Below are 12389 nucleotides of genomic sequence, written 5' to 3'. Positions count from 1 at the left end.
GCGAGCATGACTCCTGTCCGTCCAGCTCCAAAGCTACCATGGCACGCTGCATCCCAGAACCTACATACCATTTCTGGAAGGCTGGAATTGTCGAAACTGAGGCTTTGGAGCTGGGCAAGAGGGCCTTGGGTTGGAAAGGTGGCTGGAAGCCAAGTGAGGAAGGGAAATGGCGCATGTGCGGTGTGAGTCAGAGTGGACGAGCGCGTCCTGTTACTAGCCACCGGGTCACAGAATCAACGACTAGAGTTTATATGTGTGTTTGTGAGTCAGATTACTCTGCACTTCAGAGGTTAATAACTACCACTCTAGTTCTCTTTTCACTTCGCCATCAAACTCATGGCGGTCTGCATTTCCTTACAACTTAACTTTCTCCTTGACTCTCTGAGTCTGTCTTCCATCCTCACCTTTCTGTTGAACCTTCTCTCTCAGAGGTCACTAATGATACTCTCCCATATGATGTTGCTACTATTCCAATGGCCTCTATCAAACCTTCCACACCTTGAAGGCTTTTCTTCCTTTGCTGTGTGATCCTCTGTTTTGCTGGTGTTCCTTCCTCCTCCCTTCTGTTTTTCATTTCTCTTTTGCTTTCCTCTGGCGTTCACATCCCTCACTCACACCCTTTACTCACGCTAAATCATCTTCATGGTGGGTCAGGAACCACTGGTGATGGACAAGAGACATCCAAGCGGTATGGACGTTAGCTTTGCCAAAGGAAACACAATGGGGTGGTTAGGGGCACAGGTTCTGGAGCTAAAGTACCTGGAGTGAAACCCCCCTCTCTGTTACCTACTAGCAGCATGACCTTGGTAAATAACTTCAACCCCTCTGTATCTCAATGTTTCACCTGTAAAGCAGGAGTAATAATAGTGTTTACCTTATAGAGTTGTTGTAAGTATGAAATGAGTTTACACATATAAAGTGCTCACTTGGAACATAGGAAATCTTCATTAAGTGTTACTTATTATAGTCCGTACAAAGGTTAATTTCTAAAATGTTGATTATATCCACAAATGCAATCATTTACTTCTGATATTTACATTTTTTAAAGATTTTATTTATGTATTTGAGAGACAGAGAGAGAGAGAGAGAGCGAGCATGAGCAGGGGGACAGAGAGAGGGAGAAGGAGAAGCAGACTTCCCGCTGAGCAGGGAGCCCGATGTGGGGCTCCATCCCAGGACCCTAAGATCATGACCTGAGTCAAAGGCAGATGCTTCAACAACTGAGCCACCCAGGCGCCCCTTAAATTTTTAAAAAGATTTATTTATTTTTAAAGAGAGAGAGCACACAGGTGGGAGGGGCAGAGGGAGAGGGAGAGAGAAACTCAAGCACACTCCTCGCTGAGCACAGAGCTCAACGTGGGGCTTGATCTCACAACCCTGAGATCACAACCCAAGCCAAAACCAAGAGTCAGATGCTTAACTGACTGAGCCACCCAGGCGCCCCTCTGATATTTAAAATTTTTAAAGGCACACCATTCCTCAGTAATCTCATAAAAAGCTCCACACTCTTTCCATCTATTTTGGAAAGGTCAATCTGTTGTTCTATTCAGAGTGACAAACAATCGAGCTGCTCTGTCCTGGGCCTTCTCATGCTAGACTTTCTCCATGGCATTATGTGCTACTTAGGTGCTGATGAGGCCTAGGTCTTTATCACTCCCCCAGACCTTGCTCCTGACCTCCAGATCCAGCCAGCCAGCTGCCTGCTCGGCACTTCTTACCTGAGTACTGGCTCACAGCACGACAAACCTCTTGTGTCTAAAAAGACCCCCATCTGTATTTCCTGACTTATTTAAAAGTCCACACATCCGTTCAGTGGTCCAAGCCAGAAACCTGGGGACCATCCTACTATTCTCTTACCCCTTCACCCATTGCCTCTAACTGATCACCAAGTAATACTGATTCCAAGTTCCACAAGTGTTTTGAATGTATCCCCTCCTCCCTAACCCTACTACCATACTACCTTAAGTTGTGCCTTTGTCTCTCCCTGCATCAGTAAAAGCCACCTAACTGGGTCTCTTTGCCTTTGCTTTTGACCTTTGACCCCTCCTCCATTGGGGGGCGGGACTACAGCCAGAGCAATCCGGAAATGCAGGTCTTACGCAGTTATTCCCCTGCTTTAAAGCTTTCCATGGCTCCCCCAGAGTCTTCTGGACAAAGTCCAAATACTGACGCCTGGTCTATGAGGCCCTTCCTTATCTAGGCCCCAGCTACTTCACCACACTCACCTCTTGCAATGAATGATTCTCACCTCTCACGTTCTGGCTGAACCAAGATGTGCCCTGCACATCCCTGTGCTCTTTACCCTTCCATGTTCTTGCATGGGGGCCCCTTTACGACCTTACCTCATTCCCGTTGGCAGAATTCAACCCTTATTTCAAGAGAACTCGATTTTTTTAAATTTCCATTCTGCCATCTTCCCTAAGTCCCTCGGGCAGACTTAGGTGTCTTTCTACACCTAGCCTGTCATCTTGCACTTACCTTCATTACAATAATTAGGACTTCATCCCATATTTAACATTTTACCTGTCACGTAAGTTCTCTTGAGTTGAGGGCAGGGACCGTTTCCTATTTATCTCTATCTACCTAGTGTCCACCCAGGGCCTAGCATAGCATTTTTGTCCATATGACAGGCTCTTCTCCACCTCCGCTAATACTTCTCTGCTCTCTGTCTCAGTGTAGGGGGTCATTTATTTTTCTTCCCTAAACATTTGGCTAAAATGCATTTTCTCTATGAGATTGTCCCTGACTTCACTGACTTCACTCTACTCACTCCTTCATTTCATCACGTCCTTGGGGCTTGGAGAAGACTCTTCCAACAAACAGATTTGTGCTTTAATGCTTTTGATTCGATTCTGGCTTCTAGCTCGACCAACAACTCTAAAACATTTAAGGAGTGTCTGCTGAAATCAGCCATAGAAGAGTGGTTTTTAAAAAATAATTCCCATTCAAACACCTATTTTTATGCTTGGGGAAGCAGTCAGGCGCCACTTCTTGCCCTTCCCAAACCAAATCTCCTGTCAGCGCACGATATGGGCAGGAAGAGGGGAGAACACCACAGTAAGACTTCTGAAAGCAACTGAGGCCAAGACCCAATTAAGGGAAGCCACCCAGCTCCTTAAAAGGTTTGAGAAGAACCAGAAAGAAATCAATCTGCCCATGGGGCTTCTGGAATGGACTAACCCATTGGACAACCCCAGTTCTGGAGGAGAGGAAAACATGTGCCACATAGAATATCCAGGAAGGTGCTTCTGTCGGCTCCGTGCCCTGAAACTTACCAACAAGACTCCAGAAGTAAAAACGGAAAGGTTACCCTCCCTACACTGCTTCCTAAACACTCCTCTTTCTTACTAGAGACTGCGTTTTCCTTTCCCTAGCTAGACTCAAAACTTCCTGGAGGCATGCAACAGCATGTTTCTTTTATAGTTCCCAAACTGCCCACCGCACTGAGTACGTAGTGTTGGCTCAAGAAACGCTTTGCTGTCGACTGACCGATCCCCAAGTACTTAACTATTTTTCTTCCCCTTGATATTTTCAGGAGTGCTTGTTATTCACAAAACGGCGCAGTCTTGGAAGCCAAGAGGAAATATTCATCTGTTGGTATACATTTTCCCTTGGCTATGCATTAAACAGAGATTTCCTTTGGAAATGTAAACAAAGGATGTCTGATGAGAAGGGACAAAGAACTATATATAGACATCAAGTGGCCAGCATGGGGGGGTGTCAAAGCATGGCCCTCCCTTAACCAGATTAAAGGAGTCTTCCTTCTGCTCCTGCCTCCTTCCCATGCTCTCCAGCCCCAACCAAAAAAATAGTTTCCAACTGCCTATCCCCTAAATTCTGGAAGCTGGGCAGCAACTGGAATAGGCTGACTTCACTAAGGAATTCAGCTAACGAATCTGTGGTGATCCTAATCTCTGGATCTGTAATAATAGGAAGACTGCGGCTTTGTTTACTTTCTGGGGAGAGCAGAGAACAAGAAGAAAGAACCAGGAGAGAGGCAGTATTCACAGCCCCTTTAGGAAAAGTCAATCTGCGACAAAAACATTTGCAGACAATAAGGAAGGGGAACAGGTTTGGCAGGAAAATAGCCCTATTTCAGTTTTCTCAGAAGCGCCTTAGCTGGTATCCTCCACCCCCGCCCAATGTGAAAGGCCTGGTTCACACTGCGAATAGAGTCATTCCCTATAGACAAAGCTGGATTCGATAGAAGGAAAAAAAAAAAGAAAAAAACAAACTCACAGCACCCTTTAGTGTCCGGTTCTCATGACAGCCAGTCTCCTGCCATTTATTTCACTGTATAAAGTATTTATAAGCATTATAAGCATAAAGAAGTCCCTTCTTTAACTGCATTTCTAATCCCAGGGCTTGTTCCAAAGCCTTCTGGACACACAGGCTCTGTGCTGAACGAGTATAATAAGTACCCTGGACTCACCCTATTATTATGGGGAAGTTTAGGGCACATCCCTAACCTTTCAGAAGGGATGATGTCATAGAGCGCAGCCATGCTCTTCCATAAACCATCCTACGGGGTTCCTGTCAAAGACAGGATCCTAACTGGAGGGCCTCTGCAGTTAACTCCCCAAATACGCTCTCACCCTTGACATGTAATGCCGGACCTCATGGTTCTCTGCCAACCGTTGGTTAACATTTTTATCCCATTGTCTCTATTGCCAGCACATGTATGTCCGTATCGGGGTGGATCTGCACAGCGCCTAAGCCTCCTGAAGGCAGATACAGCGCCCCGCTGTTTTCTTCCTACCCAGTACAAAGCCATGCGTAAGTATTAGCAAAACGTGACATTTTGTGTGCCAAAGCAGACAGAAGCCTACGCAATGGATTTAACAAGCATCTCTAAGGGAGCCTCTTAAAGCCCTCCTTTGCTGGTTCATCATGGGGCTGCTCTTCCCTCCCACTCGGCGGCACGGGTGTCATCTCCTGCAAGACTCAGGCCTGAGCACTGACTGCAGAAAGGCACTGGTAAAACAGCGCCTGTTACGTAGAGGGCCAGAATGAGTCTTCCTCTATTAACACAATGATGCATTGTTTTACGAGACTAGCTCCTCGCTACTTGAAAAGAGTGGGGCCCTGAATACAAAGGTTTGATTGGTGCAGTGGGCTGGGAAGGGCTGGAACCCGGCTCTGTTTGGGTGAGGCTGGTCAGAGTGATAAACTTCCCAGGGGTGCGACGATAAGATGTTAGAAAGGTCTCAGGGCAAATAAGCAACGAAAATAAACTGCTTACTTTGCTAATTTGACTACAACTTACACTATACTTAATAGTCTTTTTGATGAGAATGAGGAAGGTGATAATTATAATTTCTAACCACGTTTTATTCACTAGTAGCTGTTACCCCGCCCTCAACCGTGAGAATTCTAAGCCAAGGGATCCCTTATCTTGTCTCCTGCTTACAATACTTCCTTGTCTCTCCACCAGTGTGGGTTTCTTATACTGTAATCTAACAGCATAATCAGAAGCTTTGATAGACTGGAACAGCTAGGGATTTCTGACTAGCTGAAAAGCACTCCAAAATGCCTTCTGTTTTGTTTCTCCCCATATAGTAAAGGACGAAATCAAAGACCACCAAAGAAGAGAATAAAGAAAATAACCGTTCGTAAAATCATGACCCGCGAAATCTGGAAGACACATCGAAGGTCAGGGAGTCAGTTCAACCCCTTATATTATAGGTAAGGACCCTGAAAAGGAGAGGCTAAGTGACTTAACTCAAACTCCTCTCCCCAGGTAATGGCAGCGTCAAGGCTAGAAGCCCATTTTGTAACTTACATTCTGGGGTTCTTTCTTTCCATTCCTTGGGCTTCTCCCGAAATTTCCTGCTATATTCCACAACCTCGCGCCTGAGTTTAACTGGTATCCCCTGCACCCTCCATATAGCAGCACTCTCTTCCACAAATGGGAGTGCCCAGCAGGGATTAAATTGCTATGGGATGTTCATCATCCAAGTACACCCTACTTTAAGAAACGCAAGACTTGAAGACAGCCAGCCAATGAGGAGTGCTTACTCGTATAGGAGATTCTTTGTCTTACTAGAAAATTCTCACACTTCCTTAAGTAGAAATCCCTAGGTGGGATTTAACTTGAATCACTACATTTATCTGTCACGGAAGTAAGATTAGAACTAGACCATGAGGTTGTAAATAGAATTAGAAACATTTTTATCCAATCACTGCCTGGGACGAGTGCTATAACATTTTACCCGACCCACTTTAGACTTTAAGCCCTACCGTAGCTTCTTTAACAAAACCAACACCAAACCAAATGCTACAGCTGAGGTCCCGTGCTCTTGAGAAAGAGAGAGAAATAATATCTTTCTTCTACTGCATCCACTTATGAAACACTGACTCCTCTTGTAAGCTCTGCTCTTTGATGTGGCCTTGACGTAGGTAACAGGTTTTCAAAAACCTTAGACTTGTATGACACTACAATTCACAGACAACTTGAACATAGAGAGCATCTGTTGATGACAAGAGCAAGTGCGACGGTGATGAGTGAGGACCAGGTGAGGTGCGTGGGGACAATGCCAGGAGAGGCTAGGAACAGGAGAAGCAGTCCTGATAAGTACTCTTACAGACACGATACTGCCCCAAACGAACTTTGCCCTATTCCAAGGACCCAGGATTCCCAGCTGCCCCTGTGACACCCCAGCGATCTCTTTAGGGAGCTAAGATGTCCAGTTTGATGAGAGAAGAAACACACTGCATGTTGGACTCTCATATTGCCTGCCACTTGGAAAGGAGAATGGATGACCTAATGGACTGCACCTCCCCAGTCCACGGCCGCCACCCATGTACTTCTGTTTAAACAATAGCCATCTGCCACTCTTCTTGGAACAAGCAACCTAAGGGAATGAGACTTCCTAGAACTATCATTCAGCCCTGCACTCCAAATGGCCGAGCTACATTCTTGACAAGACTCGAGTGTCCCCCAAAGGACTGCCTGATTCAGGTCCTCTGAAAGCATTGCAAAAGTTTCCATTACGTACCTCAACTTGCTGGCAGATCTGTATTAGTTTGGCCATTTGATTTTCTAGTTCACTGTTGCGCTTAACCAGGTTGGTGAGGTTCATCTCCAGAGTTTGCTGCCGTCGCCGACAGTATGAAGCCAGAGGGAAACAGGGAAGAGGGGAAAAAATAAGAAACGTTCAATGAGCTTGAGAACCAATATTATGTGGCGATCATTCAGTCAGTTGACAAATATTTCAAAGATTCATTGAGCACTTGCTGTGGGCCAAGCACTGTTCTAGGTGCTAATTAGTAACGCTGTGCATTTGCTCCAGGCTCTCATTATTGGGGAAAAGATGACATTCATGACTTCACGGATGTAGGAATTTAATGATATTAAGGCGACTTTATGTTTCCTACAATATTTTTAACTTTTTATAGTATTTCACAGCATTTCATTTTGCCTTCACAGTAATCCAGTGACATAAGGAGAAGAAGTATTATCCTCTCTTTTGCAGATGAGGAGACTAAGGGAACTATAATTTATTGAATAAATAGTACTTGCCAGACACTACACTAGACAATTTCGTATATACCATTTAATAACCGTAACAATCAATGAGGTAGGATATGTCAGCATTTTACAGATGAGAACTGAGCTTCAGAATGGGGGGAAAGTGTAAGTGTTCTTCGCAGTCCTATAATTAGCAGGCGACAAAGCTGGGACTAGAACCCGGTTCTCTAGCCTCAGTCATTTTGCCCCAGTATTCAGGATTTTTTCTTTTCTTTTCTTTTCTTTTTTCTTTTCTTTCTTTTCTTTTCTTTTCTTTTTTCTTTTCTTTCTTTTCTTTTCTTTTCTTAGAAACATTTTAGATTTATCAGTAGGTTCCTTCAGGGGGAAAATGGTATTTTAACTGTGAGATTCATCAAAATCAAGTATTGTATCTCACAGCTTCCCTTCTTTGGCCCTAAGGAATAGCCCATGGAGACAATGGACTTCAAAATGCAATGCCTGGCGTGTCAAGGCAGGACATCCATTGTTCATCATTGCTTACTGGTACATAGATCCTTTCAAGTATACATTAAAAGCACTTTGCAAATCTGTTTAAAATAAAAGAAGTACAAAGGTACCCAGAACTCTTAGTGTATTTTCAGTTGAGCAAGCTACTCCCTCCCATTCCTTATGTGAAAAAAAAACAGAATGTTATTCACTCTAGGTTGATGATGGCCTTTTATATTCCTCCCCATTCCCAAGCCTTCAGCTCTGGAGGCTGCTTCTCCTCTAGGACCAGTCCCAAAATCCACTCCTCTCTCATTCACCATCCCAACACCCCCACAAAGTCTGTTCCAAATGTAATACCCCAACTTCCTGGCCCTTATTCTGCTAACATTCCTTCCCTTGGTTGTGTACATTGCTTCGTTGCTGTCTCCATGGCTCCTACGGTTTGTAGTTGTTCAAAGTTCATGTTTTTGATAGGAGAGAATGGAGAGGGGGAGCAAAGGGAAGTGGGGGAATGGGGAGAGGACTCACGTACTTGGCCCCTTTCTTGTCTACTAAGTAGCTGTGGCTCCTTAGTATTCTTGGCATGGCCCATGAGTCCATCCCAGAGGATGTATTCTCATAGATATATGTATTTCTAGGATGGGCAGTCTGCTCTCACTTCCTCTCAAACTGGATTATGAGAACCAGCTTAATCTTTGCTTCCCTTCTTGCCAGATCTCCCTTGGTTTCTTTGGCTTAATTCCTGTGGAAGTGATTTGCCCCCATTTATTCCGCTGTTCTTGGCTTGAGCACAATGTCTGCCCTGGCCCTCTTGAACTCCCTACCATCTCCATCCGCGGCCTTCTCCTGAGCAAGGGCAAAGAGTGAAGAAGGGAGAAAGAAGGGCAGCGATTGTTGATTTGGACACGATCTCTAAGCTAAGTAGATGTCAAGAGACAAAGAAGAAAGAAGAAAGAAAGAAAGAAAGAAAGAAAGAAAGAAAGAAAGAAAGAAAGAAAGAAAAAGAAAGAAAGAAAGAAAGAAAGAAAGAAAGAAAGAAAGAAAGAAAGAAAAGAAAAGAAAGAAAGAAATGGCTGAGATCGAATACAACAAAAAAGTAATGAGCACCTGCTCTGGGGAGGGGGCAGTGAATTCCAAGAGAAAGAGGAAACAAAGGTGGGTCTTGAAGGACGAGGAGGATTTGAACAAACAGAGATGGAGGAAGACAGGGTGTTCCACGCACAAAGAATAACCTGGGTGGAAGGGAATAAAGTATAAGGACATGTTCGGGGAAGGGAAGTTGAATTTGGCTAGAACAGAGGGTACAAGAGAGTTGTAGGGGCCAAGGCTGGAAGTGCAGCTGGAGGTCCTGTTTTGAAGGTCTTGAATGCCTAGGTGGGGAGTTTGTACCTATTTTTATTTTTTAGCAATGGGGACTTGCCAAAGGCTTTGGAGCAAGACAATGACATAATCTGGGCCACATTTATGAGCTCAACCTTCTAGCAATAATGTGGGGCAGCCTGAAACAGGAGAGCCTAGGGGCAGGGACACTGGTTAAGAGGAAGCTGTGATGTTCAAGGCAGTTGGTACTGCAGGTCTGGGCCAAGCTGAGAGGAAAACTGAGAGAAACACGTTTCAGGAAAGGACTTGTCACTGTCCACTATGTGGAGAGGACGAGAAATAGGAGGACTAAGAAAAGGCAGGTGGATTTGGTCATTAGAAGTCACTGGTGACCTCCAAAAAAGGCGTTTCAGTGGGGTTTGGAAGCAAATGCCAAAAGGTACAGAGTTAGGGAGTCCCTCGGTAGTGACGACGTGGAGGTGGCAAGTCTGGACTCCTCTTCAAAACTCTGGCTGGGGGGTGACTAAGACAGAGCTACGGTTTGATGAAACAGTCCAGCTTAGGTTAGATAGTGGGCATTGGCAACGGCCCCATCAATTTATGACGATCACCAGCACAGGGGTCCAGATTCCTAGATCAATGGAAGTCCCATGTCCTGCCATTGACTATATGGACCGAGGAGGAAGACATAATGTAGATTGATGAACTTAGGATACAGAATTAGAAATTTGTGTTTCAAACTGTGATGCGTTTCCATTCAAACACACAATTCCATGGGGAAAATGCTTTCTAACAAGTCCAGGCAACCTGTTGCAACACTTGTCCTGAAACTAATAGCCTATAAATAATTCATAGTGTCGAGCAGGACTAAGAGCCCCTGCTGCGTGTGCCTCATTTATGGCCCAGCACTGAGACTCACAGCTTTTGTAAAGCCACTGAAAATAAAAATTAGGGCTGAACACATCATTTGGGGTCTGGTTTGACTATGGAACTTGGGTTACCATCACAGAATTATGGCAAATGCTTATTTCGCTCATGTCCCCTAGCAATTTGCAGAAAGCCAGCTCATTTTAACACCACAGAACTAGAACTGACAAGATGACTCTAATTTCAACCTTACTTCATTAATATGAAAATGCTTTGAAAAATAAATCTCTGGCTAATGAAAACACCATCTGTTGATGGCTTTTTGCCACTGTTTTCTTACATTACGAGACATAATTTGAGGAAAACCCCGAACATTTACTTACTCACTTCCTCTTCATTTGCAAGGAATGAAAGCCTCCTCTCAAAGTGGGATTGATTCTCGATCATAAGCGTATGCAAAGGCAAGTGGAGAATTGCTGCAATTATGCATTCCATCTCCTCACCCTTCCTTATCATGCCTGGCCCTGGTGAATCATTTAGAACGAGAAATTCGGGGCCACTCTAGGCTCGAATGATTGCACTGATTTGGCCAAGTAATTATCTTGCCTCTACTCTGGCTAAGTACACCAAGAGAACACACGTATGTTTGTGTCTATGTGTCTACGTGTGTGTGTGTGTGTGTGTGTGTACACAGTCCGCTTACGGAAAATTAAACGTGTCTTTTTGGGGTTGTGCTGCTGCGGTTTGGTTTTGCAACAGCGGTTTGGTTTTGCAACAGCGGTTTGGTTTTGCAACAGCGGTTTGTTCCGTTCTTCTCTTGTGCTGTCCGGTGGATCACCGGGCCCGGCTCCCTCTGGCCAAGCCTCATTAGCGTAGCTTTCTCGGAACAGCTGAACCACGACAAAGAGAGAGCCAGAGTGGCAGGGGAGATTGGAATGGGAGATATCTGCTGGGAGGAAATGGGGGACAGGAGGTTGGCAGGGGAGCAGGATGAAGCTCCCATTTCCTGCCGCAGGAGGTGACCTCTGGGTCCTTCTGTGCTTCCCCTGTGTGAGGGTCAGAGAGGCCGTTTGCGCCATGAGACTGAGACCCTCTTCACCTCCGGATGACGACATCATTACAGCTTTCACCAAACTGTACACGTGTCTAAGCAGCACAACGTGGTTGCTTTGCATAACTGAGATTTTAAAAGGCCCAAGTGAGCTAAACGGACGGTCAACACCGATTCCGTTTTTTTATTCGAGTTCCACTTCGGTTGTATCATGTAGACTTGGCTTCTTTGTGTTCTGTTCTACCCCGCACAAAGAGGAGAGGAGAATGTTGGCCATTTCTGAGATACCAGGCACGGGCTATTCTTCCAGACAGCATCCCATAAAAAGAAATGGCTTTTTTAACCCTCTCAAATAATTGCTGGGGTTTTTTTAAAGATTTTTTTATTTATTCATTTGAGAGAGAGAGAGCACAAAACCATGAGCAGGGGGCAGGGGGCAAGGGAGACGGAGAAGCAGGCTCCCTGCTGAGCAGGGAGCCCAACTCGGGGCTTGATCCCAGGACCCCCAGGATCATGACCCAAACAGAAAGCAGACACTTAACCAGCAGAGCTACCCAGGTGCCCCAACTGCTAGTTTCTTATTTTTCCATTTCTCTAGATACACGTTGTTTCAGGTAACTTTCTCACTGGCTCCCTCAAGAAACCAAGCCATCCATCAAAACGTTGCCTCGTCATTAAAGCCAGAGGCTCCCCGACGGCGCTCGCCCTCAACCACGATTGCCACTGTCACGCTCCATGAAGGCACATGTATTCATACGTATGTGAGCACGCTGACACAGCCCTACCTGACACATCTCCATCTTGAAGACTATAAAGGGGGGCCGCCTTTCTGCCTGTTCTAGTTAAACACGAAGAATTGCCACCGAATGCCTGTATACTCTTTTGCTTTCTAACAGGCACAAGGGGAATGTGACTTAAATCTACACAAGATCCCAACTGTTTTTGATGTGGGAATTCACCTTGGGGGGATGCAGGAGAAGGGAAGGGAAGAAAAGGCTGATGTACCCCAAACTGGAGCCTTCCCAATTCACAGAAGACAACTTCATCTTTAAAAATGATCTGACGGGGTGCCTGGGTGGCACAGCGGTTAAGCGTCTGCCTTCAGCTCAGGGCGTGATCCCGGCGTTATGGGATCGAGCCCCACATCAGGCTCCTCCGCTATGAGCCTGCTTCTTCCTCTCTCACTCCCCC

The 12389-nt window shown here is 45.4% G+C and overlaps 1 protein-coding gene across 4 annotated transcripts in view; it reads right to left on the bottom strand.

The window, feature by feature from the left end:
* MID2 (midline 2) overlaps positions 1–12389 on the bottom strand; it is a 93938-nt gene that overhangs the window by 60035 nt on the left and 21514 nt on the right. For 3 of the 4 annotated variants that reach the window (XM_011229126.3, XM_011229127.3, XM_019803120.2), the window contains exon 3: positions 6999–7094. The exons of the other annotated variant lie outside the window; for it this stretch is intronic. In XM_011229126.3, coding sequence (XP_011227428.1) covers positions 6999–7094 — 96 coding nt within the window. The remainder of the gene's footprint in view (positions 1–6998; positions 7095–12389) is intronic. 4 annotated transcript variants of the gene reach the window in all.

Source organism: Ailuropoda melanoleuca, chromosome X (genome assembly GCF_002007445.2).
Source record: "Ailuropoda melanoleuca isolate Jingjing chromosome X, ASM200744v2, whole genome shotgun sequence".
Lineage (NCBI taxonomy): Eukaryota > Metazoa > Chordata > Mammalia > Carnivora > Ursidae > Ailuropoda > Ailuropoda melanoleuca.
This window is presented reverse-complemented; position numbering and strand designations above follow the sequence as displayed.